This window comes from Prinia subflava, chromosome 34, assembly GCF_021018805.1.
Source record: "Prinia subflava isolate CZ2003 ecotype Zambia chromosome 34, Cam_Psub_1.2, whole genome shotgun sequence".
Classification (NCBI taxonomy): Eukaryota; Metazoa; Chordata; class Aves; order Passeriformes; family Cisticolidae; genus Prinia; species Prinia subflava.
The window spans coordinates 376,974-403,132 of record NC_086280.1 but is presented as its reverse complement, the minus strand read 5'-3'; the positions used below and the strand labels follow the sequence as shown (position 1 = coordinate 403,132).

General features: G+C 53.9%; 3 protein-coding genes across 9 annotated transcripts in view; 1 reads left to right on the top strand and 2 right to left on the bottom strand.

The window, feature by feature from the left end:
- IKZF4 (IKAROS family zinc finger 4) overlaps nt 1–14,563 on the bottom strand; it is a 40,789-nt gene extending 26,226 nt beyond the window's left edge. For 2 of the 3 annotated variants that reach the window (XR_010083329.1, XM_063420956.1), the window contains exons 1-2: nt 14,439–14,563; nt 2,583–2,636 (exon numbers count right to left, since the gene is read on the bottom strand). Coding sequence is in view for 2 of the 3 variants with exons in the window: in XM_063420956.1 (XP_063277026.1) it covers nt 2,583–2,622 (40 nt within the window). In the remaining variant the exon portion in view is untranslated. Of the gene's footprint in view, nt 1–2,582; nt 2,637–5,708; nt 6,807–14,438 lie in introns of those variants that run through there. The other variant, XM_063420957.1, reaches the window with a different exon arrangement.
- Nucleotides 14,564–16,231: 1,668 nt separating this feature from the next.
- Nucleotides 16,232–20,874, bottom strand: LOC134563157 (zinc finger protein 787-like). The gene is made up of 4 exons (XM_063420973.1): nt 20,507–20,874; nt 19,301–19,357; nt 18,701–18,792; nt 16,232–17,786 (listed from the first exon to the last, which is right to left on the bottom strand). Exons 3-4 carry the CDS (start codon nt 18,774–18,776, stop codon nt 17,071–17,073), a joined length of 792 nt encoding a protein of 263 aa, XP_063277043.1. The 5' UTR covers nt 18,777–18,792; nt 19,301–19,357; nt 20,507–20,874; the 3' UTR covers nt 16,232–17,070.
- Nucleotides 20,815–25,830, top strand: RNF212B (ring finger protein 212B). Of its 5 annotated transcripts, XM_063420968.1 has the most exons (12): nt 20,821–20,919; nt 22,479–22,627; nt 22,999–23,051; nt 23,167–23,241; nt 23,329–23,444; nt 23,750–23,798; nt 23,989–24,052; nt 24,156–24,198; nt 24,285–24,336; nt 24,413–24,461; nt 25,022–25,072; nt 25,640–25,830. In XM_063420968.1, exons 2-12 carry the CDS (start codon nt 22,528–22,530, stop codon nt 25,789–25,791), a joined length of 804 nt encoding a protein of 267 aa, XP_063277038.1. In that variant the 5' UTR covers nt 20,821–20,919; nt 22,479–22,527; the 3' UTR covers nt 25,792–25,830. The 5 variants fall into 5 exon arrangements, with proteins under 5 accessions (XP_063277040.1, XP_063277038.1, XP_063277039.1 ...); XM_063420970.1 differs by lacking the exon at nt 24,413–24,461 and having other exon boundaries at nt 20,815–20,919; nt 25,022–25,053; XM_063420971.1 differs by lacking the exon at nt 20,821–20,919 and having other exon boundaries at nt 22,293–22,627; nt 25,022–25,053; nt 25,640–25,817.
- The last annotated feature ends 329 nt before the right edge of the window (nt 25,831–26,159 follow it).

The window sequence follows — 26,159 nt, the reverse complement described above, 5'->3', positions numbered from 1 at the left end:
ATCCAGGGGCTCAGGATGGATCCAGGATGGATCCAGAGGCTCGGGATTGATCCCGGATGGATCCAGAGGCTCAGGATTGATCCCGGATGGATCCAGAGGCTCAGGATTGATCCAGGGAACCAAAAGGGTTTGGGATTGATCCAGGGGCTTGGGAAAGATCCAGGGAATCTGAAGGATCTGGGATGGATCTGGGGGCTCAGGATTGATCCAGGATGGATCCAGGGAATCAGAATGATCCAGGATTGATCCAGAGGCTCAGGATTGATCCAGGATGGATCCAGGGGCTTGGGAAAGATCCAGAGGCTCAGGATGGATCCAGGATTGATCCAGGATGGATCCAGGATGTATCCAGGGGCTCACGAAGGATTTGGGACTGATCCAGGATTTATCCAGGGAATCAGAAGGATCTGGGATGGATCCAGGGGCTCAGGAAAGGTCCGGGATTGATCCGGGATTGATCCAGGAAGGATCCAGGATTTATCCAGAGGCTCAGGAAAGATCCGGGATTGATCCAGGATTGATCCAGAGGCTCAGGAAGGATCCAGGGGCTCAGGATTGATCCAGGATGGATCCAGGAAATCAGGATGAATCCAGAGGCTCAGGAAGGATCCAGGATGGATCCAGGGGCTCAGGAAAGGTCCGGGATTGATCCAGGATTGATCCAGGATGGATCCAGGGGCTCAGGAAGGATCCAGAGGCTCAGGAAGGATCCAGGATGGATCCAGGGAATCAGGATTTATCCAGGGGCTCAGGAAAGGTCCGGGATTGATCCAGGATGGATCCAGGGAATCAGAAGGATCCAGGGGCTCCCCCCCTCAGGAACGCACCCCCAGCCCCCCTTTTTTCGGGATCAGCCCCCCCGGGACGATTCCAAAGGCGGAAAATTCCCCTCCCTCCCCTCCCCCTCCCCGCGGGGCAATTCCAGCCCGGCCCTGGGAACATTCCAGGCTGCCCTGGGAACATTCCAAGCTTCTCCCTCATGGAATTTTCCTGGATCTCCTCCCGCCCTCCCTCCCTCCCTCCCTGCCTCCTGCCAGGCTGGAATTTGAACCATTCCCGCCCCTCCTGGAAATTCCAGCCCCGATCCAAGCGGGAATTTCCCACCCTCGGCCCCCAGATCTCGACTCTTCCCCACATTCCCAGTTTTTTCCCGGTTTTTTCCATTTTTTCCCGGTTTTTTCCATTTTTTTCCCGTTTTTTTCCCCGTTTTTTTCCCGGTTTTTTCCCATTTTTTTCCTGGTTTTTTCCCGGTTTTTTCCTTTTTTTTCCCGTTTTTTTCCCATTTTTTTCCCGGTTTTTTCCCTTTTTTTTCCCGGTTTTTCCCATTTTTTTCCATTTTTTTCCCGGTTTTTTCCCATTTTTTTCCCGGTTTTTCCCATTTTTTTCCCATTTTTTTCCCGGTTTTTCCCATTTTTTTTCCCGGTTTTTTCCCATTTTTTTCCCATTTTTTTCCCGGTTTTTTCCCGGTTTTTTCCCGGTTTTTTCCCGGTTCTTTCCCGGTTTTTCCCACTCCTGGGAAAATTCCCCGGGGATTTTCCAGCCCTGGAGCTCTGGAGTTGAAGGAAAAGCTGGAAAAATGGAGAGATTCCGGCTCGGGCTCCGTGGAAATCGGGATAAATCCCACAAAAATTGGGATTTGGGGCTGGAGCGGCCAAATTCCCTCAGGATCTGCTGGGAATCCCAAAAATCGGGGAAAATCGGGGAAAAATCCAGGGAAACTCAGGGAAAATCTGGGAAAAATTGGGGAAAATCGGGGAAAAATTGGGGAAAAATTCAGGGAAACTCAGGGAAAAATTCAGGGAAACTCAGGGAAAATCGGGGAAAAATTGGGGAATATCGGGGGAAAATTGGGGAAAAATCCAGGGAAAAATCCAGGGAAAAATCCAGGGAAAAATCCAGGGAGAATCTGGGAAAAATTGGGGAAAATCGGGGAAGAATCAGGGAAAATCTGGGAAAAATCCAGGGAAACTCAGGGAAAAATCGGGGAAAAATCGGGGAAAAAATGGGGAAAAAATTCAGGGAAAAATCCAGGGAAAAATCCAGGGAAAAATCCAGGGAAAAATCCAGGGAAAAATTGGGGAAAATCCAGGGAAAAATTGGGGAAAATCCAGGGAAAAATTGGGGAAAATCCAGGGAAAATATGGGAAAAAATCAGGGAAAAAATGAGGAAAAAATTCAGGGAAAAATTCAGGGAAAAATTCAGGGAAAAATCCAGGGAAAAATCCAGGGAAAAATCCAGGGAAATTGAGGAAAATCTGGGAAAATCCAGGGAAAATTGGGGAAAATCCGGGAAGGGGCAGGAAGGGGCTGCAATCCCAAAAATCCAGGAAAAATCAGGGGAAATCTGGGAAACATCAGGGGAAAAATCTGGAAAAATCGGGTAAAATTGGGGAAAAATCTGGGAAAACTCAGGGGAAATTTGGGAAAAATCTAGAAAAAATCATGGGAAAATTGGGGAAAATCTGGGAAAAATCCGAGAAAATTGGGGAAAAAATCAGGGAAAATGTGGGAAAAATTGGGAAAATTTGGGAAAACTGGGAAAAACTGGGAAAAATCCTGGAATATTTTGTGGAATTCCTTACCGGTGATGTAGGATCGGGCATTGCAGTCCTCGATGTCCATGGCTGCAGAATTCCCTGGAAAAGGAGCAGAATTGGGAGCTGCTCATTATTAATTATCACTCATTAGCTAATTATTACTTGCTAATTTATTGGGTAATTATTAGTCATTATTAGTTGTCAATTACTGGCTATTAATGAGCTATTATTTGGCTATTAATAGCTTATAATTAGTCATTAATTAGTTATTAAGAGGTGTCAGTTGGTTCTTAGTCTGATATTAATTGGGTATTAAGTAGTTATTAACGAGCTATTAATTGCTAATTAATTTTATTGATTCATATTGATTAGTTACTAATCAGTTGTTAATTGGATATTAGCTATTGATTGGTAATTATTGGGTTATTGATTGGATATGAATTTGTTATTGACTGGATATCAATTAGCTACTAACGAGCTATCAATTGGCTATTGGTTATTAATTAATTACTATTAGTTACTAATTGGTAATGAGCTATTAATCAGGCATTAATTTGGTTATGAATGAGTCATTAATTTAGTTATTAATGGACTATTAACGAGGCATTGATTTAGTTATTAATAGGCTATTAATGAGTCATTAAATTAGTTGTTAATGAGCTATTAAAAAGGAATTAATTAGTTGTTAATGAGCTATTAATTAGATATGATTTGGCTGTTAGTGAGCTATTAATGAGGTATTAATTAACCATTAATGAAAGGTTAACTTATAAGGTATTAATTAGCCATTAATGGGGCATTAATTAGGAGGCAGAGCCAACACAGAGGGAACAGCCCGGGGTGATCCCAGGGACAATCCTGGGATTGGGGACAATTCCAGGGATTGGGGACAATTCCGGGGACTGGGGACAATTCCCAGTCCTGGGGACAATTCCAGGGATTGGGGACAATTCCGGGGACTGGGGACAATTCCCAGTCCTGGGGACAATTCCAGGGATTGGGGACAATTCCGGGGACTGGGGACAATTCCAGGGACTGGGGACAATTCCCAGTCCTGGGGACAATTCCCAGTCCTGGGGACAATTCCGGGGACTGGGCACAATTCCGGGGACTGGGGACAATTCCCAGTCCTGGGGACAATTCCAGGGACTGGGGACAATTCCAGGGACTGGGGACAATTCCGGGGACTGGGGACAATTCCGGGGACTGGGGACAATTCCAGGGATTGGGGACAATTCCCAGTCCTGGGGACAATTCCCGGGACTGGGGACAATTCCCGGGACTGGGGACAATTCCCGGGACTGGGGACAATTCCAGGGACTGGGGACAATTCCAGGGACTGGGGACAATTCCAGGGACTGGGGACAATTCCCAGTCCTGGGGACAATTCCGGGGACTGGGGACAATTCCCAGTCCTGGGGACAATTCCCAGTCCTGGGGACAATTCCAGGGACTGGGGACAATTCCCAGTCCTGGGGACAATTCCCAGTCCTGGGGACAATTCCGGGGACTGGGGACAATTCCCAGTCCTGGGGACAATTCCGGGGACTGGGGACAATTCCCAGTCCTGGGGACAATTCCGGGGATTGGGGACAATTCCAGGGATTGGGCACAATTCCGGGGACTGGGGACAATTCCCAGTCCTGGAGACAATTCCAGGGACTGGGGACAATTCCAGGGACTGGGGACAATTCCAGGGATTTGGGACAATTCCAGGGATTGGGGACAATTCCGGGGATTGGGGACAATCCTGGGGATTGGGGACAATCCTGGGATTGGGGACAATTCCCAGTCCTGGGGACAATTCCAGGGACTGGGGACAATTCCCAGTCCTGGGGACAATTCCCAGTCCTGGGGACAATTCCAGGGATTTGGGACAATTCCAGGGATTGGGGACAATCCTGGGGATTGGGGACAATCCTGGGATTGGGGACAATTCCGGGGACTGGGGACAATTCCCAGTCCTGGGGACAATTCCAGGGACTGGGGACAATTCCAGGGATTGGGGACAATTCCGGGGACTGGGGACAATTCCAGGGACTGGGGACAATTCCAGGGATTGGGGACAATTCCGGGGATTGGGGACAATTCTGGGGACTGGGGACAATTCCAGGGACTGGGGACAATTCCAGGATTGGGGACAATTCCGGGGACTGGGGATAATTCTGGGGACTGGGGACAATTCCCAGTCCTGGGGACAATTCCGGGGGTTGGGGACAATTCCAGGGATTGGGGAAATTCCCAGTCCTGGGGACAATTTAAGGATCGAGGACATTCCAGGATCAGGGACAATCCCAGTTTGACCATCCCAGTCCCGGGGACAAATCCCGGACGTGGGGACAATCCTGGGATTGGGGACAATCCTGGGATTGGGGACAATTCCAGGGATTGGGGACAAGGAAAATCCCAGTCCCGGGGATCTGGGACATTCCAGGATCAGGGACAGTCCCAGTCCTGCAATTCCCATTCCTGGGGACAATCCTGGGATCAGGGACAATTCCCAGGACTCAGGACAATTCCCAGGATTCAGGGACAATTCCCAAGATTCAGGAACAATTCCCATTCCTGGGACAATTCCCAGGACTCAGGACAATTCCCAAGGTCCGGGATAATTCCCATTTCTGGGGACAATTCCCAGGATTCAGGACAATCCCAGAATTCAGGATATTCCCAGGATTCAGGGACAATTCCCAGGATTCAGGGACAATTCCCAGGACTCAGGACAATCCCAAATTCAGGGACAATTCCCAGGACTCAGGAACAATTCCCAGGATTCAGGACAATTCCCAGAATTCAGGACAATTCCCAGAATTCAGAACAATTCCCAGGATTCAGGGACAATTCCCAGGACTCAGGACAATTCCCAAGGTCCGGGATAATTCCCATTTCTGGGGACAATTCCCAGGATTCAGGACAATTCCCATTCCTGGGACAATTCCCAGAATTCAGAACAATTTCCAGGATTCAGGACATTCCCAGAATTCAGGGATAATTCCCATTCCCGGGGACATTCCCGGCTGGCACAGAGAATTCCAGGCATTCCGGAATTCCCACCCTCAGGAATTCCCCTCCCCACCCATCCCTCCTGCTCCCTGACATTTGGGAATTTCAGGAATTCAGGGCTGGAAAAATCCAGCCCAGGATAAAAAAAAAAAAAATCAGGAATTTTACCTGGGGGCAGAGCTGGAATTCCTCAACCCCTGAGGTGGAAAAGGGCAGGAAAAATGGGAATTCCTCAATCCCAGAGGGAAAACGGGCAGGGAAAATTGGAATTCCTCAAGCCCTGGGCAGGGATAATTGGAATTCCTCAGTCCCAGCAAGACAAAAACCAGGGAAAATTGGAATTCTCAACCCCTGGGCAGGGGAAAATTGGAATTCCTCAGTCCCAGTAGGATAAAAAAAAACAGGGAAAATTTGAATTCTTGACCCCTGGGCTGGGATAATTGGAATTCCTCGATCCCAGAAGGATAAAAAAACAGAGAAAATTGGAATTCCTCAGTCTCAGCAAGACAAAAACCAGGAAAAATTGGAATTCTCGACCCCTGGGCTGGGATAATTGAAATTCCTCCTCGCCAGATTTTTAAAAACCCTGGGAATAAAACCCCCAGCAGCTCTCTGGGAACCACATCCACACCAATATTCCCAAATTTCCGCCGGAATCCGAAGCCTCCCGGGCAGGGGCTGGAAGGAAAAAATTCCCCAAAAAAAATTCCCCAAAAAAATTCCCCAAAATTCCCCCATCCCCACAATAACACCTGAACCCATTCCTGATTTTTTTTTTAGGGAAAACTCCATAAAAAGCAGCGTGAACAGAAGGAGAAATCCCCAGGAGGGATCCCCGGGATAAGCAGGACACGGATCCCTCGGGAATCCCGGCTGGAATTAGGGCAGCCTCTCCTCCTTCCCGGAATCCAGGCCTTTGTCCCACCTGGGAAAATCCCAAAAAACCCCAAATCCCTCGGGAAAACTCCACTGAACCCCCCCCAAAATCTCGATTTTATCCTGAGGAATTCCAGGAGAAAATTCAGGGAAAAAACCACCACAGATCCCATCCCAGGCTTTAAAATCCATGGATTTTCCCACTTTTTTCCCTTTTTTTTTTGTTGTAGATCCCATCCCAATCCTGAGGAATTCCAGGAGGAAAAACCCCTCAGATCCCATCCTTTAAATTCCATGGATTCTCCTGATTTTTCCCACTTTTTTTTCCTCCCTATCCCTCACTTTAAACCCACAGATTTTCCGGATTTTTCCCACTTTTTTCCCACTTTTTTCCCCCCTATCCCACACTTTAAACCCCACGGATTTTCCGGATTTTTCCCACTTTTTTCCCCCTATCCCAGTCCTTTAAAATCCATGGATTCTGCTGATTTTTCCCACTTTTTTTTCCCTTTTTTTTTCCCACTTTTTTCCCCCTATCCCACGCTTTAAACCCCCACGGATTTTCCTGATTTTTCCCACTTTTTTTCCCACATTCTTCCCCCATCCCACACTTTAAACCCCCATGGATTTTCCCCTTTTTCCCACTTTTTTGCCCCCCTATCCCATCCTTTAAAACCCCACGGATTTTCCCCATTTTTCCCCATTTTTCCCACTTTTTCCCCCCCTATCCCACACTTCAAACCCCACAGATTTCCCCGATTTTTCCCATTTTTTCCCCCTTTTTCCTGTACCTGAAGCTCCTCCGGGATATTTTTCCACCTCTGGCCGCAGCAAATCCTTCCCCCAAACCCCGATCCCAACCGGGAATTCCAAGAGATCCCAAAAAATCCCCGATTCCCGCTTTTCCCCCGGGGTATCCCAGCTCAGCTCCGAGCTCCTCCCGGCGCTGGAAGAGGCAGGAAAAGCTTTTTTTTTTCCTATTTTTTTCGGGAATAAACACCTCCGGATAAATTCCCTGAGCTTCCCTTTTCCAATCCCGGTTTCCTTTCCAAGCCCCGTTTCCGATGGAATTTTTTTTGTTGGATTTTGTTCCGTTTTTTTTTAATATTATTATTATTTTTCCCGACCTTTTTTATTTTTTTTTTAATTTATTTCGGGTTTTTGCCGCTGGAGAAAAATTCCCAGAAGGTTTTGTCAGCGGAAAAAAAGTTCCATGGAAAGCCCCATCCCACGAACATTCCCAGAGAGAAAAAAAAATAAAGGGAAAAAAGAAAGCAAAGGAAGTGGCTCTGGGAAGAGCCCGGAGTGGGCGGGAATGACAAAAAAAATCCTTGGAAAATAAAAAAAAAATAAAAAAGGAGGAGAGAGAGGGGGGAAATAAATTAAAAATAAAAAAGTGGTGGAATTTGTGAGGGAGGAAAAAAAACTTCCCGGATTTTTTCGAGGGGGAGGGGGATGAATAAAAACTCTGGGAATGGAATTCCAGGCGGGAATTCTGAGCCCCCCACGCAGGCCCCTTCTGGAATCCTGGAATTTTTTATTTTTTGCCGTCGGGAAAATCCTGCGGGCTCTGCCCTGCCCTGCCTGGGAGACGATCCCAGATTTTCCCCCACATTCCCAGGGCGCTTTTCCAGGAATTGAGAGCGGGGAGGCTGCGATTCCCAGGCTGTGCAGGGCTGGAAAAACTGGGATGGAATCCTGAATAAAACTCAGAAAAATCCCTGGATAAATCCCCAATTCCCAGGCTGTGCAGGGCTGGAAAACCGGGAATGGAATCCTGGAGAAACCCGGGATAAAACTCAGAAAAATCCCAATTCTCACTCCTTGCAGGGCTGGAAAACCGGGAATGGAGTCCTGAAGAAATCCGGAATAAATCCTGGATAAATCCTGGATAAATCCCCAATTCCCACTGTTTGCAGGGCTGGAAAACAGGGAATGGAGTCTGGAGAAATCCGGAATAAATCCTGGATAAATCCTGGATAAATCCCCGATTCCCAGGCTGTGCAGGGCTGGAAAACCGGGAATGGAGTCCTGGATAAATCCGGAATAAATCCTGGATAAATCCTGGATAAATCCCCAATTCCCACTGTTTGCAGGGCTGGAAAACAGGGAATGGAGTCTGGAGAAATCCGGAATAAATCCTGGATAAATCCCCAATTCCCACTCTGTGCAGGGCTGGGAAAACAGGGGATGGAATCCTGGGTAAAACTCAGATAAATCCCTGGATAAATCCTAGATAAATCCTGGATAAATCCCCAATTCCCACTCTGTGCAGGGCTGGAAAAACAGGGAATGAAATCCTGGATAAATCCCCATTTCCAGTCTTGGAACAACTGGAAAAACCGGGAATGGAATCTGGAGAAGCCCTGGAGAAAACTCAGACAAATTCCCAGTTCCCACTCCTTGCAGGGCTGGGAAAACAGGGAATGGAATCCTGGATAAATCCTGGATAAATCCTGGATAAATCCCCATTCCCAGCCTTGGAACAACTGGAAAAACCGGGAATGGAATCCTGGATAAATCCCCATTCCCATTCCTTGCAGGGCTGGAAAAACAGGGGATGGAATCCTGGGTAAAACTCAGATAAATCCCTGGATAAATCCTGGATAAATCCTGGATAAATCCCCAATTCCCACTCTGTGCAGGGCTGGGAAAACCGGGAATGGAGTCCTGGATAAACCCTGGACAAAACTCAGAAAAATCCCAATTCTTGCTCCTTGTAGGGCTGGGAAAACCGGGGATGGAATCCTGGATAAATCCGGAATAAATCCTGGATAATTCCTGGATAAATCCTGGATAAATCCCCATTCCCAGCCTTGGAACAACTGGAAAGCCAGGGAAAGGAATCCTGGATAAATCCCCATTCCCATTCCTTGCAGGGCTGGAAAAACAGGGAGTGGAATCCTGGATAAACCCTGAATAAAACTCAGAAAAATCCCAATTCTCACTCCTTGAAGGGCTGGAAAACCGGGAATGGAATCGTGGATAAACCCTGGATAAATCCTGGATAAATCCCCATTCCCAGCCTTGGAACAACTGGAAAACCAGGGAATGGAATCCTGGATAAACCCTGGATAAATTCCCCATTCCAGCCCTGAAAAGGGTGGGATAAATCCTGGATAAATCCTGGATAAATCCCCATTCCCACCCTTTCCAGGGCTGGAAAAACAGGGAATAAAATCCCAGAAAAATCCTGGATAAATCCCAATTCCCACCTTTTAAATAACTGGAAAAAGCAGGGAATGCAATCCCAAGGAAAAAATAAAAATCCAGCTTCCCACCCTTTGCGTAACTGGAAAAAACCAGGGAATGAAATCCCAGAAAAATTCCAATTTCCAGCCTTTTCCACAGCTGAAAATAAAAGCAGGGAATGAAGGAGAAATCCTGGATGAATCCCCATTCCCACCCTTGGCACGGCCCAAAAGCCCGGGAATGCAATCCCAGCTAAACCCCGGCTAAATCCCAGTTAAATCCCAGTTAAATCCCAGCCCGGGGGCCCCCGGCGCTCCCATGGAAATCGGGAATGTTATTTTTTCCCGAATTAAATAAAAAAATCCCTGCTGGGAGCGGCTCCTCCCTCCCTTCCCTGCCCGGAAAATCCAACCCAAAAAATATCCTGGGAAAACCGCGAGAATTCCTGGCTTTCAACTCCCGGGATCCGCCTCAAATTCCAAACTCAAATTCCAACCCAACCCTTCGGGATTTTGGGTTTTTTTTCCCCTTTCTTTTGTCCTCGGGATAAAAAAGAACTGGAAAAACAATTCCAGGACATTCTGGGATGAAGCTCCGGTTGTTTTGTGGGTTTTTATTTGGGATAAATCCCGGGAAAAGCTGGAAAAACAATTCCAGGAGATTTCTGGGATGCAACTTCGGCTGCTCCATCCCGGTTTGGTTTTGTGGTTTCTTTTTTTTTATTTTTTAATTTAAATTCCAAACTGGAGCAGCTCCCCCGGGAAGAGATCCCAAAAAAATCCTCGCTCCCGTGCCCTTGGATAACCCCGAGATTCCCACGGGAGCCGGAGCCTTCCAGGAGGTGGAAAAATCCCAAAAATTCCCGCGGAACCCACAGAAATCCAAAGGGGATTTTTTTATTTTTTCCCCCTCTCTGCGGGAATTCCCACGGGAAAATTCGGGAGGTTTTGTGGGAATGGGGTTGGGAATTTTGGGATGTGAGGGGAAATCCCCCCCCAAAAAAATTCCTGGGAAAGGGAGGAGATTCCAGCGCTGGAAAAACCCGGGGGTGGGTTGGGACCCCTCCTCAACCCCCAAAATTCCCAAAAAATTCATTTATCCGAAAAAAAAACCCCAGGTGGGAGCCAGGAAAACCCCGGGAATTGGGGAGTGAGGGGGGAGAGATTCCCATAAATGTCATTCCAGGGATTCCATGGAATCTTTAAATCTTTTAAGGGTTAAACCCTTAAAGGGGTTTGGGGGGGTTCTGATCCCACGGGGGGATCCCAAAAATCAGGGACCCCCTAAAAAGGGAAAGGGACCCCCCTAAAAATCAGGAATCCCCTAAAGGGGTCAAGGACACCCCCCAAAAAAAATCAGGGAATCTCTAAAAAGGACAAGGACACCCCCAAAAAAATCAGGGACTCCCTAAAAGGGTCAAGGACACCCCCCCAAAAAAATCAGGGAATCTCTAAAAAGGACAAGGACACCCCCCAAAAAATCAGGGACCCCCTAAAGGGGTCATGGACACTCCCCTAAAAAATCAGGGAATTCCTAAAAGGGACAGGGACACCCCCAAAAAAATCAGGGAATCCCTAAAAGGGTCAAGGAACCCCCAAAAAATCAGGGAATTCCTAAAGGGGGACACGGACACCCCCAAAAAATCAGGGAATCCCTAAAAGGTACAAGGACACCCCAAAAAATCAGGGAATCCCTAAAAGGGACAAGGACACCCCCAAAAAATCAGGGAATCCCTAAAAGGGACAAGGACACCCCCAAAAAATCAGGGAATCCCTAAAAGGGGTCAAGGACACCCCAAAAAATCAGGGAATCCCTAAAAGGGACAAGGACACCCCAAAAAATCAGGGAATCCCTAAAGGGGGACATGGACACCCCCAAAAAATCAGGGAATTCCTAAAAGGGCCAAGGAACCCCCCCTAAAAATCAGGGAGCCTCAAAAAGGGGACAGGGACCCCCCCCAAATATCACAGACCCCAAAAAGGGGACAGGGACCCCCCCAAAAATATCACAGACCCCAAAAAGGGGACAGGGACCCCCCCCCCCAAAAATCAGAGACACCCAAAAGGGGACAGGGACCCCCCCCCAAAAAATCAGAGACACCCAAAAGGGGACAGGGACCCCCCCCCCAAAAAATCAGAGACACCCAAAAGGGGACAGGGACCACCCCTAAAAATCAGAGACCCCAAAAAGGGGACAGGGACCCCCCCCAAAAATCAGAGACACCAAAAAGGGGACAGGGACCACCCCTAAAAATCAGAGACCTCAAAAAGGGGACAGGGACCCCCCCCCAAAAAAATCAGAGACCCCCAAAAAGGGGACAGGGACCCCCCCCAAAAATCAGAGACACCAAAAAGAGGACAGGGACCACCCCTAAAAATCAGAGACCTCAAAAAGGGGACAGGGACCCCCCAAAAAAATCAGAGACACCCAAAAAGGGGACAGGGACCACCCCTAAAAATCAGAGACATCCAAAAAGGGGACAGGGACCACCCCCCAAAATCAGAGACCCCCAAAAAGGGGACAGGGACCCCCCCCAAAAAAATCAGAGACCCCCAAAAAGAGGACAGGGACCCCCCCCAAAAAATCAGAGACACCAAAAAGGGGACAGGGACCCCCCCAAAAATCAGAGACACCAAAAAGGGGACAGGGACCCCCCCCAAATATCACAGACCCCAAAAAGGGGACAGGGACCCCCCCAAAAAAATCAGAGACCCCCAAAAAGAGGACAGGGACCCCCCCAAAAAAATCAGAGACACCAAAGAGGGGACAGGGACCCACCCCTAAAAATCAGAGACACCAAAAAGGGGACAGGGACCACCCCTAAAAATCAGAGACCCCCAAAAAGAGGACAGGGACCACCCCTAAAAATCAGAGACCCCCCCCAAATACAGTCCAGAGACCCTCAAAAATGACACGGACCCCCCCCCCCCTCAAACCCAGAGCCCCCCAAAAAACCCCCTGAGGGGACAGGGACACCCCAAAATCAGAGCCCGCCAAAAATTCCTGAGGGGACAGGGACACCCCAAAAATCAGAGCCCGCCAAAAATCCCTGAGGGGACAGGGACACCCCAAAATCAGAGCCCGCCAAAAATCTATGAGGGGACAGGGACACCCCAAAAATCAGAGCCCGCCAAAAATTCCTGAGGGGACACGACCCCCTCCTCAAAATCACAGCCCTGACAGCGCTGAGGGACACGACCCCCCCCAAAATCGACCCCCAAAACCCCCCGGGGAGGGCACGACCCCCCCCAAAATAACCAGAGCCCCCCCAAATCCAGCCCTGAGACCCTCAGGGGGACCCAAAATTCAGACCCCCCCCCAATAAACAGCACTGACAGCGCTGGGGGGACGCGACCCCCCCCCCAAAAAAGAAAAGACCCCTCCAAAATACAGCTTTGAGACCCCCCCAAATACAGCTTTGAGACCCCCCAAATACAGCTTTGAGACCCCCCTCAATACAGCTTTGAGACCCCCCAAAATACAGCTTTGAGACCCCCCAAATACAGCTTTGAGACCCCCCAAATACAGCTTTGAGACCCCCCCAAATACAGCTTTGAGACCCCCCAAATACAGCTTTGAGACCCCCCTCAATACAGCTTTGAGACCCCCCAAATACAGCTTTGAGACCCCCCAAATACAGCTTTGAGACCCCCCCAAATACAGCTTTGAGACCCCCCCAAATACAGCTTTGAGACCCCCCAAATACAGCTTTGAGACCCCCCAAATACAGCTTTGAGACCCCCAAATACAGCTTTGAGACCCCTCAGGTTTGGGGACCCCCCCAAAAAACCCCGAGCTCGCCACGACCCCTGAGAGACTGAGGGGGACGCGCCCCCCCCTCAGAACAGACTCCCAAAACAGCGCTGGGGGGGGACACGACCCCCCTCAAATCCAGCCCTGACACCCTCGGGGGGGTACAGGGACCCCCTCCCCAAAATTCAGAGCCCCTGAGGGTGTCAGGGGGACACGACGACCCCCCCAAAAATCCGAGACCCCCCGAAGAACAGACCTGGTAGGGCTGGGGGGGACGCGACCCCCCTCAAATCCAGCCCTGACACCCCCAGGGTGGATTTTGGGGGGGGTACAGGGACCCCCTCCCCAAAATTCAGAGCCCCTGAGGGTGTCAGGAGTACACGACCCCCCCAAAAAACCGAGACCCTCCAAAGAACAGCCCTGACAGCGCTGGGGGGGGGCCACGACCCCCCCTCAAATGCAGCCCTGACACCCCCAGGGTGGATTTTGGGGGGCATAGGGACCCCCCCCTCCTCAAAATTCAAAGCCCCTGAGGGTGTCAGGGAGACACGACCCCCCCAAAAAAAATCTGAGACCCCCCGAAGAACAGACCTGACAGCGCTGGGGGAGACACGACCCCCCCTCAAATGCAGCCCTGGCACCCTCGGGGGGGGTACAGGGACCCCCTCCCCAAAATTCAGAGCCCTTGAGGGTGTCAGGGGGACACGACCCCCCCCGACACGGCTGTGGGAGACACGACCCCCCCAAAAAACCGAGACCCCCCCAAGAACAGACCTGGTAGGGCTGGGGGAGACACGACCCCCCCTCAAATGCAGCCCTGGCACCCTCGGGGGGGCACAGGGACCCCCTCCCCAAAATTCAGAGCCCGCCAAAAGCCCCTGAGACCCTCAGGAGGGCGCGCCCCCCCTCAGAACAAACCCCCCAAACCCTCCAAACCCCACCCTGAACCCGGAGCCCCCAAACCCCCCCCGGGGGGGCACCGCGACCCCCCCTCACCGCTCCCGGCGCGCTGACACCCCCGCTCGGCCGCGCCCCCCGCTCAGCCCCGGGCCCGCCGCTCCCCCCGCGCGCTCTCACCGGCGGGGCCGCGGCGGGCTCGGGAGGCCCCCCCGGGGCTGGGGGGGCGCGGGGGTCCCGGCGCGGGGGGGTCCGGGGGGCTCCGGGCGCGGCGGCGGCGGCGGCTCCTGAGGAGGCCCCGGGGCCCCCCCCCCGCCCCGGCCACTTCCGGCCCCGCCAGCCCCGCGCGCCGAGCGCAGAGCGAATCGAGCGCGGAGAGGGGACGGGGCAGAGCGCCGAGAGCGTCGATGGGGCAGGGCTGAGGAGCGCGGAGAGAATCGAGCGGGGAGCGCCGAGCGCATCGATGGGGCGGGGATCGATAACGGGGATTGATAACGGGGATCGACAAACGGGGGATTGATAACGGGGATCGATAATGGGGGACCGATAAACGAGGACTGATAAACAGGGATTGATAACGGGGATCGACAAACGGGGATTGATAACGGGAATCGATAACGGGGATTGATAAACGGGGGATTGATAACGGGGCTGGATAACGGGGATCGACAAACGGGGATCGATAACGGGGCTCGATAACGGGGGATCAATAAACGAGTACTGATAAACGGGGACCCATAAACAGGGGATTGAGAACGGGGATTGATAACGGGGATCGATAACGAGGATCGACAAACGGGGATTGATAACGGGGATCGATAACGGGGCTCGATAACGGGGGATCAGTAAACGAGGACTGATAAACAGGGACTGATAAACAGGGGATTGATAATAGAGGATTGATAACAGGGATTGATAACGGGGATCGACAAACGGGGATTGATAACGGGGATCGATAATGGGGGATCAATAAACGGGGACTGATAAACGGGGGATTGATAATAGGGGATTGATAACGGGGATCGATAACAGGGATTATTTAAGGTCAGGGGGTCCCATGGGGTCAGGGGTTATTTGGGGTCGGGGGTCCCATAGGGTCAGGGGGTTATTTGGGGTCGGGGGTCCCATGAGTTGAGTTTCCCATGGAAAGGGGGCACCGTTCGTGTCCACCACCCTCAGCCCTGCTCATTGACCTCTGCCTGTTGAAATGCCCTGAGATTGAAGATTTCTGCCACGTGCAAGATGCCACATTTTGGAACCCTGGCTGCTCTTGCAGTGCCAGAGCTCTCCCACAAGCTGACATCAAGAACCTGGTGGGTTATATTTTGAATTTTCACCATCTCTTGAGCCTGCCCTGGTCCTTGGTCCGTGCTCAGGCACTGACGCCTGCAGCTCCCCAACATGAGCAGCACTGTGGGTGCTGAGCCTGCACAGCACCGCTCCCTGCAGGGGTGTGAGCACGAGGGTGGGGGACACTGCCACAGCTGCGCCCACAGAATGTGGTGTCCCCGTTCCTGGGTTTGGGGTCCTCAATCCCCCTCCCCACCTACGTGGGACCTCTTCTGCCCCCTCCAACGCCCTTCCCGGTTTTGGGGTCCCCCCGAACCGCTCCCAATTTGAGACTTCGCCGTGAAACCCTTCCCAGTTTTGAGATCCCCTTTTTTGCTCCCCACGATCCCTTTGTCACACCCCCCACCCCCCGCCCCTATTTGGTCTTTGCAGCGACTGAACTGGGACCTCCCAAACCCCCTGAGCCTTCCCCGTTGTCTCCCCTGGGGCCTTTTTGCCGTCCCTCCTCCAGGAGTTTTTACTCTCCCCCCTGGGGTTGTATCCACCCCCCCTTGGGGCGCTTTTGCCCGTCCCCCATTTTTGTCACCCCACTGAAAACCAATGCCCAGGTCCCCCAAAACAACTTTATTCACAGCCCAGGCCCGTGCATGTCCCCTCCCCACCCCACCGGGGTGTCCCGGTGTCCCCTCCCACCCCCCGGGGTCCCAGTCTCGTGTCCCTCCCCTCTTCCCCTATTTACAGCTCTGGGATGTGGGACTGATGGGGGACAGTGAGGGGCACCGAGGTGACACGGGGTATGGCGTGGGCTTGGGGACATCAGCTCTGCGTCACTCTGTCCTGTTTGTGTGTGTCCCCCCCGCCCCTTGGAGTCACCGTGTCCTGTCCTTGTCCCAGTCCAGGTGCCCCCCAGTCCCCTAGCTTGGTGTCACCACATCCCCTCCCCTGTGGCACTCGTGTGACCCCAGCTCTGTCACCACGTCCTGCCCATGAAACACTCCATGTGTCCCCTGGCATGGTGGCACCATGTCACCTGTCCGTGGCACAGTCCCTGTGTCCCCAACCAGGGCAGCCCCACTGTCTGTGTGTCCCCTTGTCCCTGCAGGGCACCAAGAGCGGACCCTGCCACAGCACTGTCCAACTGTCCCTGTGTTCCCACCGCGGTGTCCCCTCAGGGCACAAAGAGCGGGCAGTGCCCCAGCTGTCCTGTGTCCCAACATCCCGGTGCCACTGTCCCCGTGTCCCCTCAGGGCACAAAGAGCGGGCAGTGCTCCCAGCAGTGCGGGGGCAGTGTCCCACTGTCCCTGTGCCCTGTCTGCAGAGTCCCCATGTCCCCTCAGGGCATGAAGAGCGGCACTGTCCCACATCCCGGTGCCACTGTCCCCACATCGTCCCCTCAGAGCACAAAGAGCTGGCGGTGCCACTGTCCCCACGTCCCCTCAGGGCACGAAGAGAGGACGGTGCCACTGTCCCCATGTCCCCTCAGAGCACAAACAGCTGGCGGTGCCACTGTCCCCAAGTCCCCTCAGGGCACGAAGAGAGGGCGGTGCCCCCGGCGGTGCCTCCTGAGCGCGGCGCTCCGGGCGAAGCTCTCCCCGCACTCCACGCAGATCAGCGGCTCCTGCCCGTGGCCACCCTCGGCCCCGGCGGGCCCCTCGCCCTCACCCCCGGCCCGCGGCCCTTTCAGCGCCCTCGGGGTACCCGCAGGGTGGGTGCAGCGCCGCGGCCGTGCCGCCCCCGGCCCGGCGTGGGTGCGCTGGTGCTTGATGAGGTTCTTGCTCTGCGTGAAGCTCTTGCCGCACTCGGCGCAGCCGTAAGGGCGCTCCCCGGTGTGGATGCGCTGGTGCTGGATGAGGTTGGAGCTCCAGGAGAAGCTCTTGCCGCAGTGGCCGCACCTGTACGGCTTCTCTCCGGTGTGGGTGCGGCGGTGCTGCACCAGGTGCGAGTTCTGCGAGAAGCTCTTGCCGCACTCGCCGCAGGTGCTGGGCCGCTCGCCCGTGTGCGTGCGCTGGTGCCGCAGCAGCTTGGACCAGTGGCTGAAGCTCTTGCCGCACTCGTTGCAGATGAAGGGGCGCTGGCGGCCCCCTCCCCGCCGCCCCCCGCCCTCCTCGGAGCCGCCCGGGGCCGGGCCGGGGGTCCCGCGGGGCGTGGGGGCGCGCAGGGGGCTGTGCGGGATCACCGTGCGGATGATCTCGTGCGGCAGCACCTCGGCCTCGCCATCGCTCACGACGCCGTCGTCGGCTGGGGGGGCACGGGGAGGGGTGAGAGCACAGCAGGACAGGCTGGACCCCCGAGCCAAATGTTTGCTGTGTGACCCTAAAAGGGGCTGGGAGCCTGACACAAATGTTTATTGTTCTCTAAAACAGGATGGGCCCCCTCCCCAAATGCTCATTGCGTGCTAAAAGGGTGTCCGGAGCCTCCCCAGTTTACCTAGAGCCGAACCAAAATGTTCATTGGGACCCAAAAAGGGGCTGGGCCTTGCCCCAAATATTTATTGAGCCCAGAAAGGGGTTGAACCCCTGACCCAAATGTTCATTATGACCCAAAAAGGGCTGCACTATTGACCAAATATTCATTGTGATCCAAAAAGGGCCAGACCCCCAATCCAAATGTTCACTGCACCCAAAAAGGGGCTGGGACCCCCGACCCAAATGTTCATTGTACCCCAAAAAGTGGCCGGACCCCTGACTCAAATATTTGTTGTGACCCAAAGGGGGCACAAAAAGCGGCTGTGTCCCTCTCCTCGTGTCCAGGGCACCCCAGAAAGGGGCTGCACCCCCTCCCCAAATGCTCACTGCACCCCAAAAAAGGACTGTGCCCCCTCCTGGAGTGTCTGGAGTCCCCCAAAAGTACCTGAAGGCCCCCAAAATTCCCCATACCCTTTTTTTGGGGGGGTCTGGAACGCCCTCAGAAGTGTTTTGAGCCCTCCTCAAATGCCTCTCCCCCTCTCCAGTGGTGTCTGGAGACCCCTAAAAGTGCCTTGAACCCCTCCAAACGCATCTACCCCCTTCTTGCTGCATGTGGAGCACCCCAAATTTGCCTGCAGCCTCCCCAAAAGTGTCTGGATACCCCTAAAATTTCCTGTACCCCCCTTTCTGGGTTACCTGGAACCCCCCAGCCACTCCCCCCCGCCACTTTTGGGGTCCCCATCTCACCAATGAAGACTCTCCGGACCACGTCCCCCTCGTCAGAGTCCTGCAGCTCCACCACATCGGGCTCGTCCTGCTCCATGAGGGCTACTGGGGGGCTGTGGCAGCAAGGGGGGCCCTGAGCACCCCAGAACCCCCAAGGACCTCCCTGGGCTGAAGAAACCCACCCCCCCTCCCAATTCCAAAGTCTTGTTTGCATCTTGCTTCCAGCTGTGCCCCCCAAATTTCAGTGTGACTCTGAAATCCTCCCTGTGACTGCAAATCCCTTTTTGCCCCTCCTCAATTTCCCTGTATCCGCCCACCAATCCTTCTGTGTTACCCCCCCAAACCCTTCAGGGTGATCCCAAATCCCCTCATGCCCCCCTAAGTCTCATCCCTCCAAAAACCTCTCTGCCACACAACCCCTCTGTTTCCCCCAAAATCTGTCACTCCAAATCCCTCAGTGTAACCTCAAGCTCCTCCATGAGATCCCAAACCCCTCAGTGCTCCTTCAAATATCCCTGTTCCCCTCAAAATCCCTTCGTGTTCCCCCAAATCTTTCTGTGTGACCCCAAATCCCTCTGTGCCACCCCTCAAATCACCCTATACTCCCCAATTCTCCCCCACCTGCTCTTTGGGGGTCTCAGCAGGTCCCGCAGCTGCTCCAGACTCAGTCTGCAATATCTGGGGTGGGGGGGATCACAAAGAGAGGGTCACCCCGTGCCCCCCAAATCACCCAGGAACCCCAAAATTACCCCCAGTCCCCCCTATTTTGCTCCCCCTCCCATTAATTTTGGGAAGGGGGCACAAAAGAACAACAGAGCCCCAGGAACCTTCCCCAAAATTCATCCCCCGCCCAAATCCAATACTGGGGGGACTCCCAGGTTTTTTTGAGGTCTCCACTCTCCTCCCCCTCCTCCTAAAACGCTTTATCCATAGACCCCCCCCCACATCCAACATGAGGGTATCCCAAATTTATCACAGGGAGTCCCCACTCTCATTCCCCCCCTTTTTACCCCCCAAACCAACACCTGATCCCTCCCCCGAGGCCCAAATCCATGTCCCCTCCCATCCCAAATCCATGGTTATCCCCAGCTACGGGTGGAGGGGTGTCTCCCAAATTTTTGTGAGGGGGTCTCCACTCTCCTTTTTCTCTGTTTTCCAAACCTAAAAATGGCACCTCCCCCCTCCCCTTCCATTGCCGCTGCCCTGACATCGCCTCCTTGCTCCCAAATCCAAGACCGGGGGTATCCCCCATCGGGGAGGGGTCTCCTACATTGACGGGGGGTGGGGAGAGTGTTCCCCACTCTCCTTTTTCCATCTTTTCCAACCCTAAAAACAGCACCTCATTTCCAACCCCTCACACCCCTGGCTCCAATCCATCGTTCCCCTCCATCCCCTGCATATCCCCAGTTGGAGCAGGGGGGGGGTCTTCCAAAATTTTGGGGGGGGGGGGTCCCTGTTCTCGTCCCTCCCCTTTCCACCCCCAAACCCGCCGTTCATCCACATCGCCCCCCGGCCCCAAATCTTTTGCCACCCCTCGGCCATCGCCTCTCCATCCCAAATCCAAAGCCGGGGTTATCTGGGGCGGGGGTCTCCCAAATTTTTCTTGGGAGGAGGATTCCCAATCTCCTTCTCCCCTCCTTTCCAGCCCCGCGAAGGCACCCCCTCGCCATCGCCTCCCCCATCCCAAATCCAACATCAGCGTATTCCAAATTGGCAAATTGGGGGGGGGTCTCCTATTTTTTTTGGGGGGAGGGGGTCTCCGCTTTTTCCCCTGCCCTTCTCCCCGAAAATCGGCGTTTCGCGCCCCTCGCCCCTCGCCCCTCTCACCTCGGCGGCTCCGCGGCCTGGGGGGGCCCGGGGGTGGCTCCGGGGGTCCCGGCGGGCTCGGGGGTGCGGGGGGATCGTGGCGGGGGCGTCCCCCGGGTGCGAGGCGGGCGCGGAGCCGGGAACAGGAAGGTCCCGTCATCCCATTCCCCGCCGGATGCGCCACTGGGAAAAAAGCGGGGAAAAAACGCTGGGAAAAGCGGAGGGGAAACGCTGCAAAAACGGGAATTTGGGCTGGGGGGGACCTCTAGGGGAAGAAAAAAAGGGCGGGTCCCAGTAGAGACCCCTCCGAAGCGCCCGGTTTTGAGTGGGGGGAATTGTGAGAATTTCCCGAATTGTTGGGGGTTTGGTTTTTTGGGAAGGGGAGGTGTTTTTCAAGCGAGGAGTGGACTGAGGGGGAGAGGGGGGTCGACAGGGTGAGTTTGGGGGGACTACGGACAGGGCCACCCCCCTAAACTTTCCACCCCACGCCTTCCTGCTTTGTGTAACGGCAGCGACGCGTTTCCTGCCCCCCCGGGAATTAAAAATGGTTGGAATTACGCAACGAGGGCCGAGGGTTCGGAAGCGGCATCCAGGGATTCCCCCAGGGCGGGATCGTGGCTTTGGGGTGTCGCCTGCGGCCCCCCAAATCCCCCAAATCCCAGAGGATTATATTGGGTCCTTTCCTGCCCCCCTCCGCCCCCGCGAATCAAAAATTGTTGGAATTACACAATGAGAGATCACAGGATCCCGAGATAATGGGATCTGGTTTTGGATTGTCACCTTTGCCCCCCCAGAGGGCCTGAGGGTGCATTTCTTTCTGCTACCCCCAGTCCCTACAATTAAAAATGGTTGGAATTACACAGTGAGAGATCACAGGATCCCGAGATAACAGGATCTGGTTTTGGATTGTCACCTTTGTCCCCCCAGATTACCCCTCACAAGGGCCTGAGGGTGCATTTCTTTCTGCTACCCCCAATCCCTACAATTAAAAATGGTTGGAATTGCACAATGAGGCAGGAGGGTTACATAGTGGCGTGGAGGAATTTTTGGGATCAGGTAATAGGATTGAGGTTCTGGGGTGCCTCCTGCACCCTCCAAACCCTGAGTCCCTCCCCCGATATTCTGGGGGTGCTTTTCCTGCCCCCAACCTCCCTCCAATTAAAAGTGGTTGGAATTATGCAACATGACTAGAGATTTGGCAGGATTTTGGGATTCTGGGAGCTTGGAATAGCAGAATCACGGTTTGGGGTGCTCTCCCTGCACCACCTCAAATCTCTGAACCCTCCAGTGTTCTGGAGGTCCTTTTCCTAGTCCACCCTTTTCCCTTTCACTTTTCATTCTGTTTTTCCCCCTCAGGTTTTCCACCCTTTTCCCCTCACATTTCCCACCCTTTCCCCCCTCACGTTTCCCACCCATTTCCCCTCACATTTCCCGCTCTTTTTCCCCCTCACATTTCCCGCCCTTTTTCCCCTCACATTTCCCGCCCTTTTTCCCCTCACATTTCCATCCCTTTTTCCCCTCACATTTCCCACCCTTTTTCCCCTCACATTTCCCGTCCTTTTTTACTTCACGCTTCCAGCACTTCTTCCTTCACATTTCTGACGCTTTCCCCCTCACATTTCCATCCCTTTTTTCTCTCACCTTTTCCCACCCTTTTCCCTTCACATTTCCCACCCTTTTTCCCCTCACATTTCCCACCCTTTTCCCCTCACGTTTCCCACCCATTTCCCCTCACATTTCCCGCTTTTTCCCCTCACATTTCCCACCCTTTTCCCCTCACGTTTCCCACCCTTTTTCCCCTCACATTTCCCACCCTTCCCCCCCTCACGTTTCCCGCCTTTTTCCCCCTCACATTTCCCGCCCTTTTTTACCTCACGCTTCCAGCACTTCTTCCTTCACACTTCTGACCCTTTCCCCCTCACATTTCCATCCCTTTTTTCTCTCACCTTTTCCCACCCTTTTCCCTTCACCTTTCCCCCTCATTCCCTCCCAGGTTCTCACGTGTGGAGACATCAGAGACATCTCCTCACCCCAGACCCACCATGGACTGGTTCCATTGCTCTCGCTGCTTCTGCCAGGATGGTGCCCGGTTCACCATCACCACCTGTGGCCACATCCTGTGCGAGGGCTGTGGGGGCACAGGTAAAATTGAGGAAAACCCCCAATTTAAGCCCTTAAAATGGTGAGAAAGGCGGAGTTAACTTCAATTTAACCCCTTAAAATGAGGGGGAAAGGAGGAGTCACCTCAACTCAAGCAAATAAAATAGGCTCTGCCCTCAGACCCCTAAAATGTTCAGAAAAGAGGGTTTCCCCGTAACTTCTTTCGAATTATGGAAAAAGGAGGATTTTCCCTCAATCTAAACCCTTAGTGTTGTGGAAATGAAGGATCCTGCCTCAATTTAAAACCCTTAAATGAAGGAAAATGGTCCATTTCCCTCAAGGAACACCCTTTTGGGGACTTTTGGACAACTTTTTCTCTCACTTGTCTCTCTTTTATTCCCCCCCTCCCACAGGTCCCTGCGCGGTCTGTGCCACCACCTGCCACTACCTGCCTCTGTCCCAGCAGGCCAGTACTCACCATGTTGTGCCCCATTGTCCCCTTACCCTCACCCCTTCCCACCCTTTTCCCCTTTCATTTCCCAACCTTTTTCCCATCCTTTTGACGCCCCCGTGCCCAACAGATGCGCCCAGAGGAGAAGGTTTTCTTCAAGAGCCCAGTGGCTATCGCCCTCAAACACCTCACCCAGATCTCACAGGTGAGGAGGACACGGGGGATGAGGTGCCACCACTGTCCCCAAGCCCACAGGCTGTGGGGGTACAAGGGGGTGACCCATGTCCCCCAGGTGTGGCGGTTCCAGATGGCACAGGCGCGGCTGCTGGTGGACTTGCACCAGGACAGAGCTCGGCGGGCGCAAGCAGAGCTGGAGAAGGCCAGAGAGGAACTGGGAGAGAGGAGGAGGTGAGAAGGACACTATGGTAGGGGGTCCACAGCTCCATCTTGGGCTCCTCTGGGCACGTGGGTGAGGCAGCACTCCTAGGTCAACATCTTGATGAGAGTCCTTGTGCTTCTGGCCACTTTCTTGGGAGGGTCTTACCCCCCCTTTGGCTGCCACATTGGTGACAGCATCTTCTGCCATTTGCTGCCATCTTGTAAGCTGGTGAGCTTCCACCCCTTTGCTCTGCCCCCCTCAGCTGCCGTATGGGGGGACCCCCACTCCAAATGGGGGGAATTCCCACCCCCCATCAATTCCTCCCCCTTCCCAGGGAGCTGGAGTCACTTCGCCAGGAGACTGTGGAGCTGCGCCGCATGCAGGTGGCCCCCAAAGTCCCCCTTCCCCTTTCCTGGCCCCCAAACTGTCCCCCAAAACCTCCCTGCCCCTTCCCTCACTCCCAAACTGCCTCCCCCAAAACCTCCCTGCCCCTTCCCTCACTCCCAAACTGCCTCACAAAAATCTCCCTTCTCCTTCCCTTACCCCCAAACTGTCCCCCAAAACTCCCCACAGCTCTCCCCGGGCTGGCGCTGGAGCAGCCGTAGCAGCACCCCCCGTCCCTCCCCCACACAGTCAGGTAAGTGCCTCCCAAGTTTTTAGGGGAATTTTCCACATCCAAAAACCTCTCCCCCTCTCCTCCTTGCTCTCAATTCCCCATAAATTTTCTGTTTTCCTTCCAGTCACTCCCCAGCCCCGCCGGCAGCTCAGCAGCCAAGTGGTCAGGTAAGGTGGGGGGGATCTTAAATTTGGGGTGGGGGTACCCCAATTGCACAGGGGGGTCCCCCAAGCTTCCCGCCCCTCTTTTGCAGCCGCTTGCCCCCATTGGAGCCCCCCCAGTCCCGCAGCACCCCAGGATGGCAGGTGAGACCTCACCCCAAATGGGGGCCACCCCGAGATAGGGAGGTTGCCATAATGCTTTGTGCCCCCTTCCTTCCAGGCTGGCATAGCCTACAGAGATTTAGGGAACCCTCTGGCCTCCAGTGTGGGTGAGTGACCCCAAATCCTACAGGATTTACCCCACAACAATGCCCCAAGCCCCCCAAGCTTTCCTCATCTCCAAGGGGGAATCCTAAAAGCTCATATAGGGCCTCAAATCCCCATGGTGTGACCCCAAACCCCTGATCTCTTCCCATGGGGACCCCAAAGCCCTGATCTCTTCCCATGGGGACCCCAAACCCCTGATCTCTTCCCATAGGGACCCCAAACCTCTGATCTCTTCCCATGGGGACCCCAAACCCCTGATCTCTTCCCATAGGGACCCCAAACCTCTGATCTCTTCCCATGGGGACCCCAAACCCCTGATCTCTTCCCATAGGGACCCCAAAGCCCTGATCTCTTCCCATGGGGACCCCAAAGCCCTGATCTCTTCCCATGGGGACCCCAAACCTCTGATCTCTTCCCATGGGGACCCCAAATCCCCACAGAAGGAGCCCAGAGCTCCCCAGCACCCCTGCAGGACCCCAGGCCCTCCCAGAGAAGCCCCTCAGCACTGACCCCGATCTATGGGGTGACCGCAAAACCCCCTAACGCCCCTTTCCCCCCTTAGTGACCCCTCTGGCTGGGACAAGCCATGGGCAGGTACTGGGAGCACTGGGAGGTACTGGGAGGGGACTGGGGGCCTTGGAATAAATCGAGAGATGCAGGGAGGGGGATCTGGCGGGACTGGGATAAACTGGGAGGGACTGGGAGGGGACTGGGGGCCTTGGAATAAGTCGAGAGATGCAGGGAGGGGGATCTGGGGGGACTGGGATAAACTGGGAGGGGATGTGGGGAGCACCAGGAGGGACTTGGGGGCACTGGGAGAGGGGGTTACTGGGAGGGACTGGAATAAACTGAGAAGGGTAACTGGGAGGGACTGGAAGGGGGGATTGGTTACTGAGAATTTGGGTTCCTGGGAGCACTGGGAGGGGGTGTTGGGGTTACTGGCAGGGGGGGTTCAGGGTTACTGGGGGGGGCCACAGCTCCACCCCCTCCCCTTGGCCCTCTCCCACCCCTATTCCTCCTAAATCAAGACAAAACCTCCAAATTCAGTAGCTATTCCTCAAATTCAGTGCCCGCCCCCGCCAAATTCGGTAACCAAGCCCCTCTAGAATTCAGTAGCCACTCCCCAAAATGCCGTAGCCACACCGAAATTCGGTAGCCAGGAAAGTTTTCCTTTATTTAGGGCTCTGCTCTGCGGCCGGCAAGGGGCGAGCGCTCCCGGTGGAATCCAAATCCACGATCATAAAGGATAAACAAGCACCTCTGAAGGGATCTGAGGCTCCTGGACAGGAGCTCCGGGGCTTCCCTGAAGTGACTGGGGGCACAAGAAATTAAAAATTATTTTGAAATGTGTCAATTTGGGGGCCATTTTGGTCCGTTTGTGGGGCCGGGGGGAGGAGGGGGCGTGGCCTCTACCGTGTAGCCCCGCCCCCGGTAACGTTTCGAGTGCCGCTGCTGCGTTTCTATTGGCTGGCGGCTCTGTGTGGCATAAGGGAAAATCAGAGTTTGGGGGGAAATGCAGGGAAATTGAGAAAAATGGGGAAAATTGGGGAAAATGGGGGGGCTACGGGGGGGGGTCTGTGGAGGAGGGGTAGGGCCTTCGTGATCGTAGGAAAACGCGGATTGGTGGAAGTCAGTCAGGGGGCGGGGCTTAAACGCGGTTGGTGCTGGGGGTTGGAGGAAAGGCACGAAGGGGGCGGGAT

What these genes read in the sequence shown, in the direction of transcription:
- LOC134563157 (XM_063420973.1), bottom strand. Translation starts at nt 18,776, where the DNA reads ATGGAGCAGGACGAGCCCGATGTGGTGGAGCTGCAGGACTCTGACGAG. An exon ending in GGTCCGGAGAGTCTTCATTG is followed by an intron (nt 17,787 to 18,700) that starts GTGAGATGGGGA and finishes GTGCCCCCCCAG; the next exon opens with CCGACGACGGCGTCGTGAGC.
- RNF212B (XM_063420968.1), top strand. Translation starts at nt 22,528, where the DNA reads ATGGACTGGTTCCATTGCTCTCGCTGCTTCTGCCAGGATGGTGCCCGG. An exon ending in CGAGGGCTGTGGGGGCACAG is followed by an intron (nt 22,628 to 22,998) that starts GTAAAATTGAGG and finishes CCCCTCCCACAG; the next exon opens with GTCCCTGCGCGGTCTGTGCC. An exon ending in CCCTCTGGCCTCCAGTGTGG is followed by an intron (nt 24,462 to 25,021) that starts GTGAGTGACCCC and finishes TTCCCCCCTTAG; the next exon opens with TGACCCCTCTGGCTGGGACA.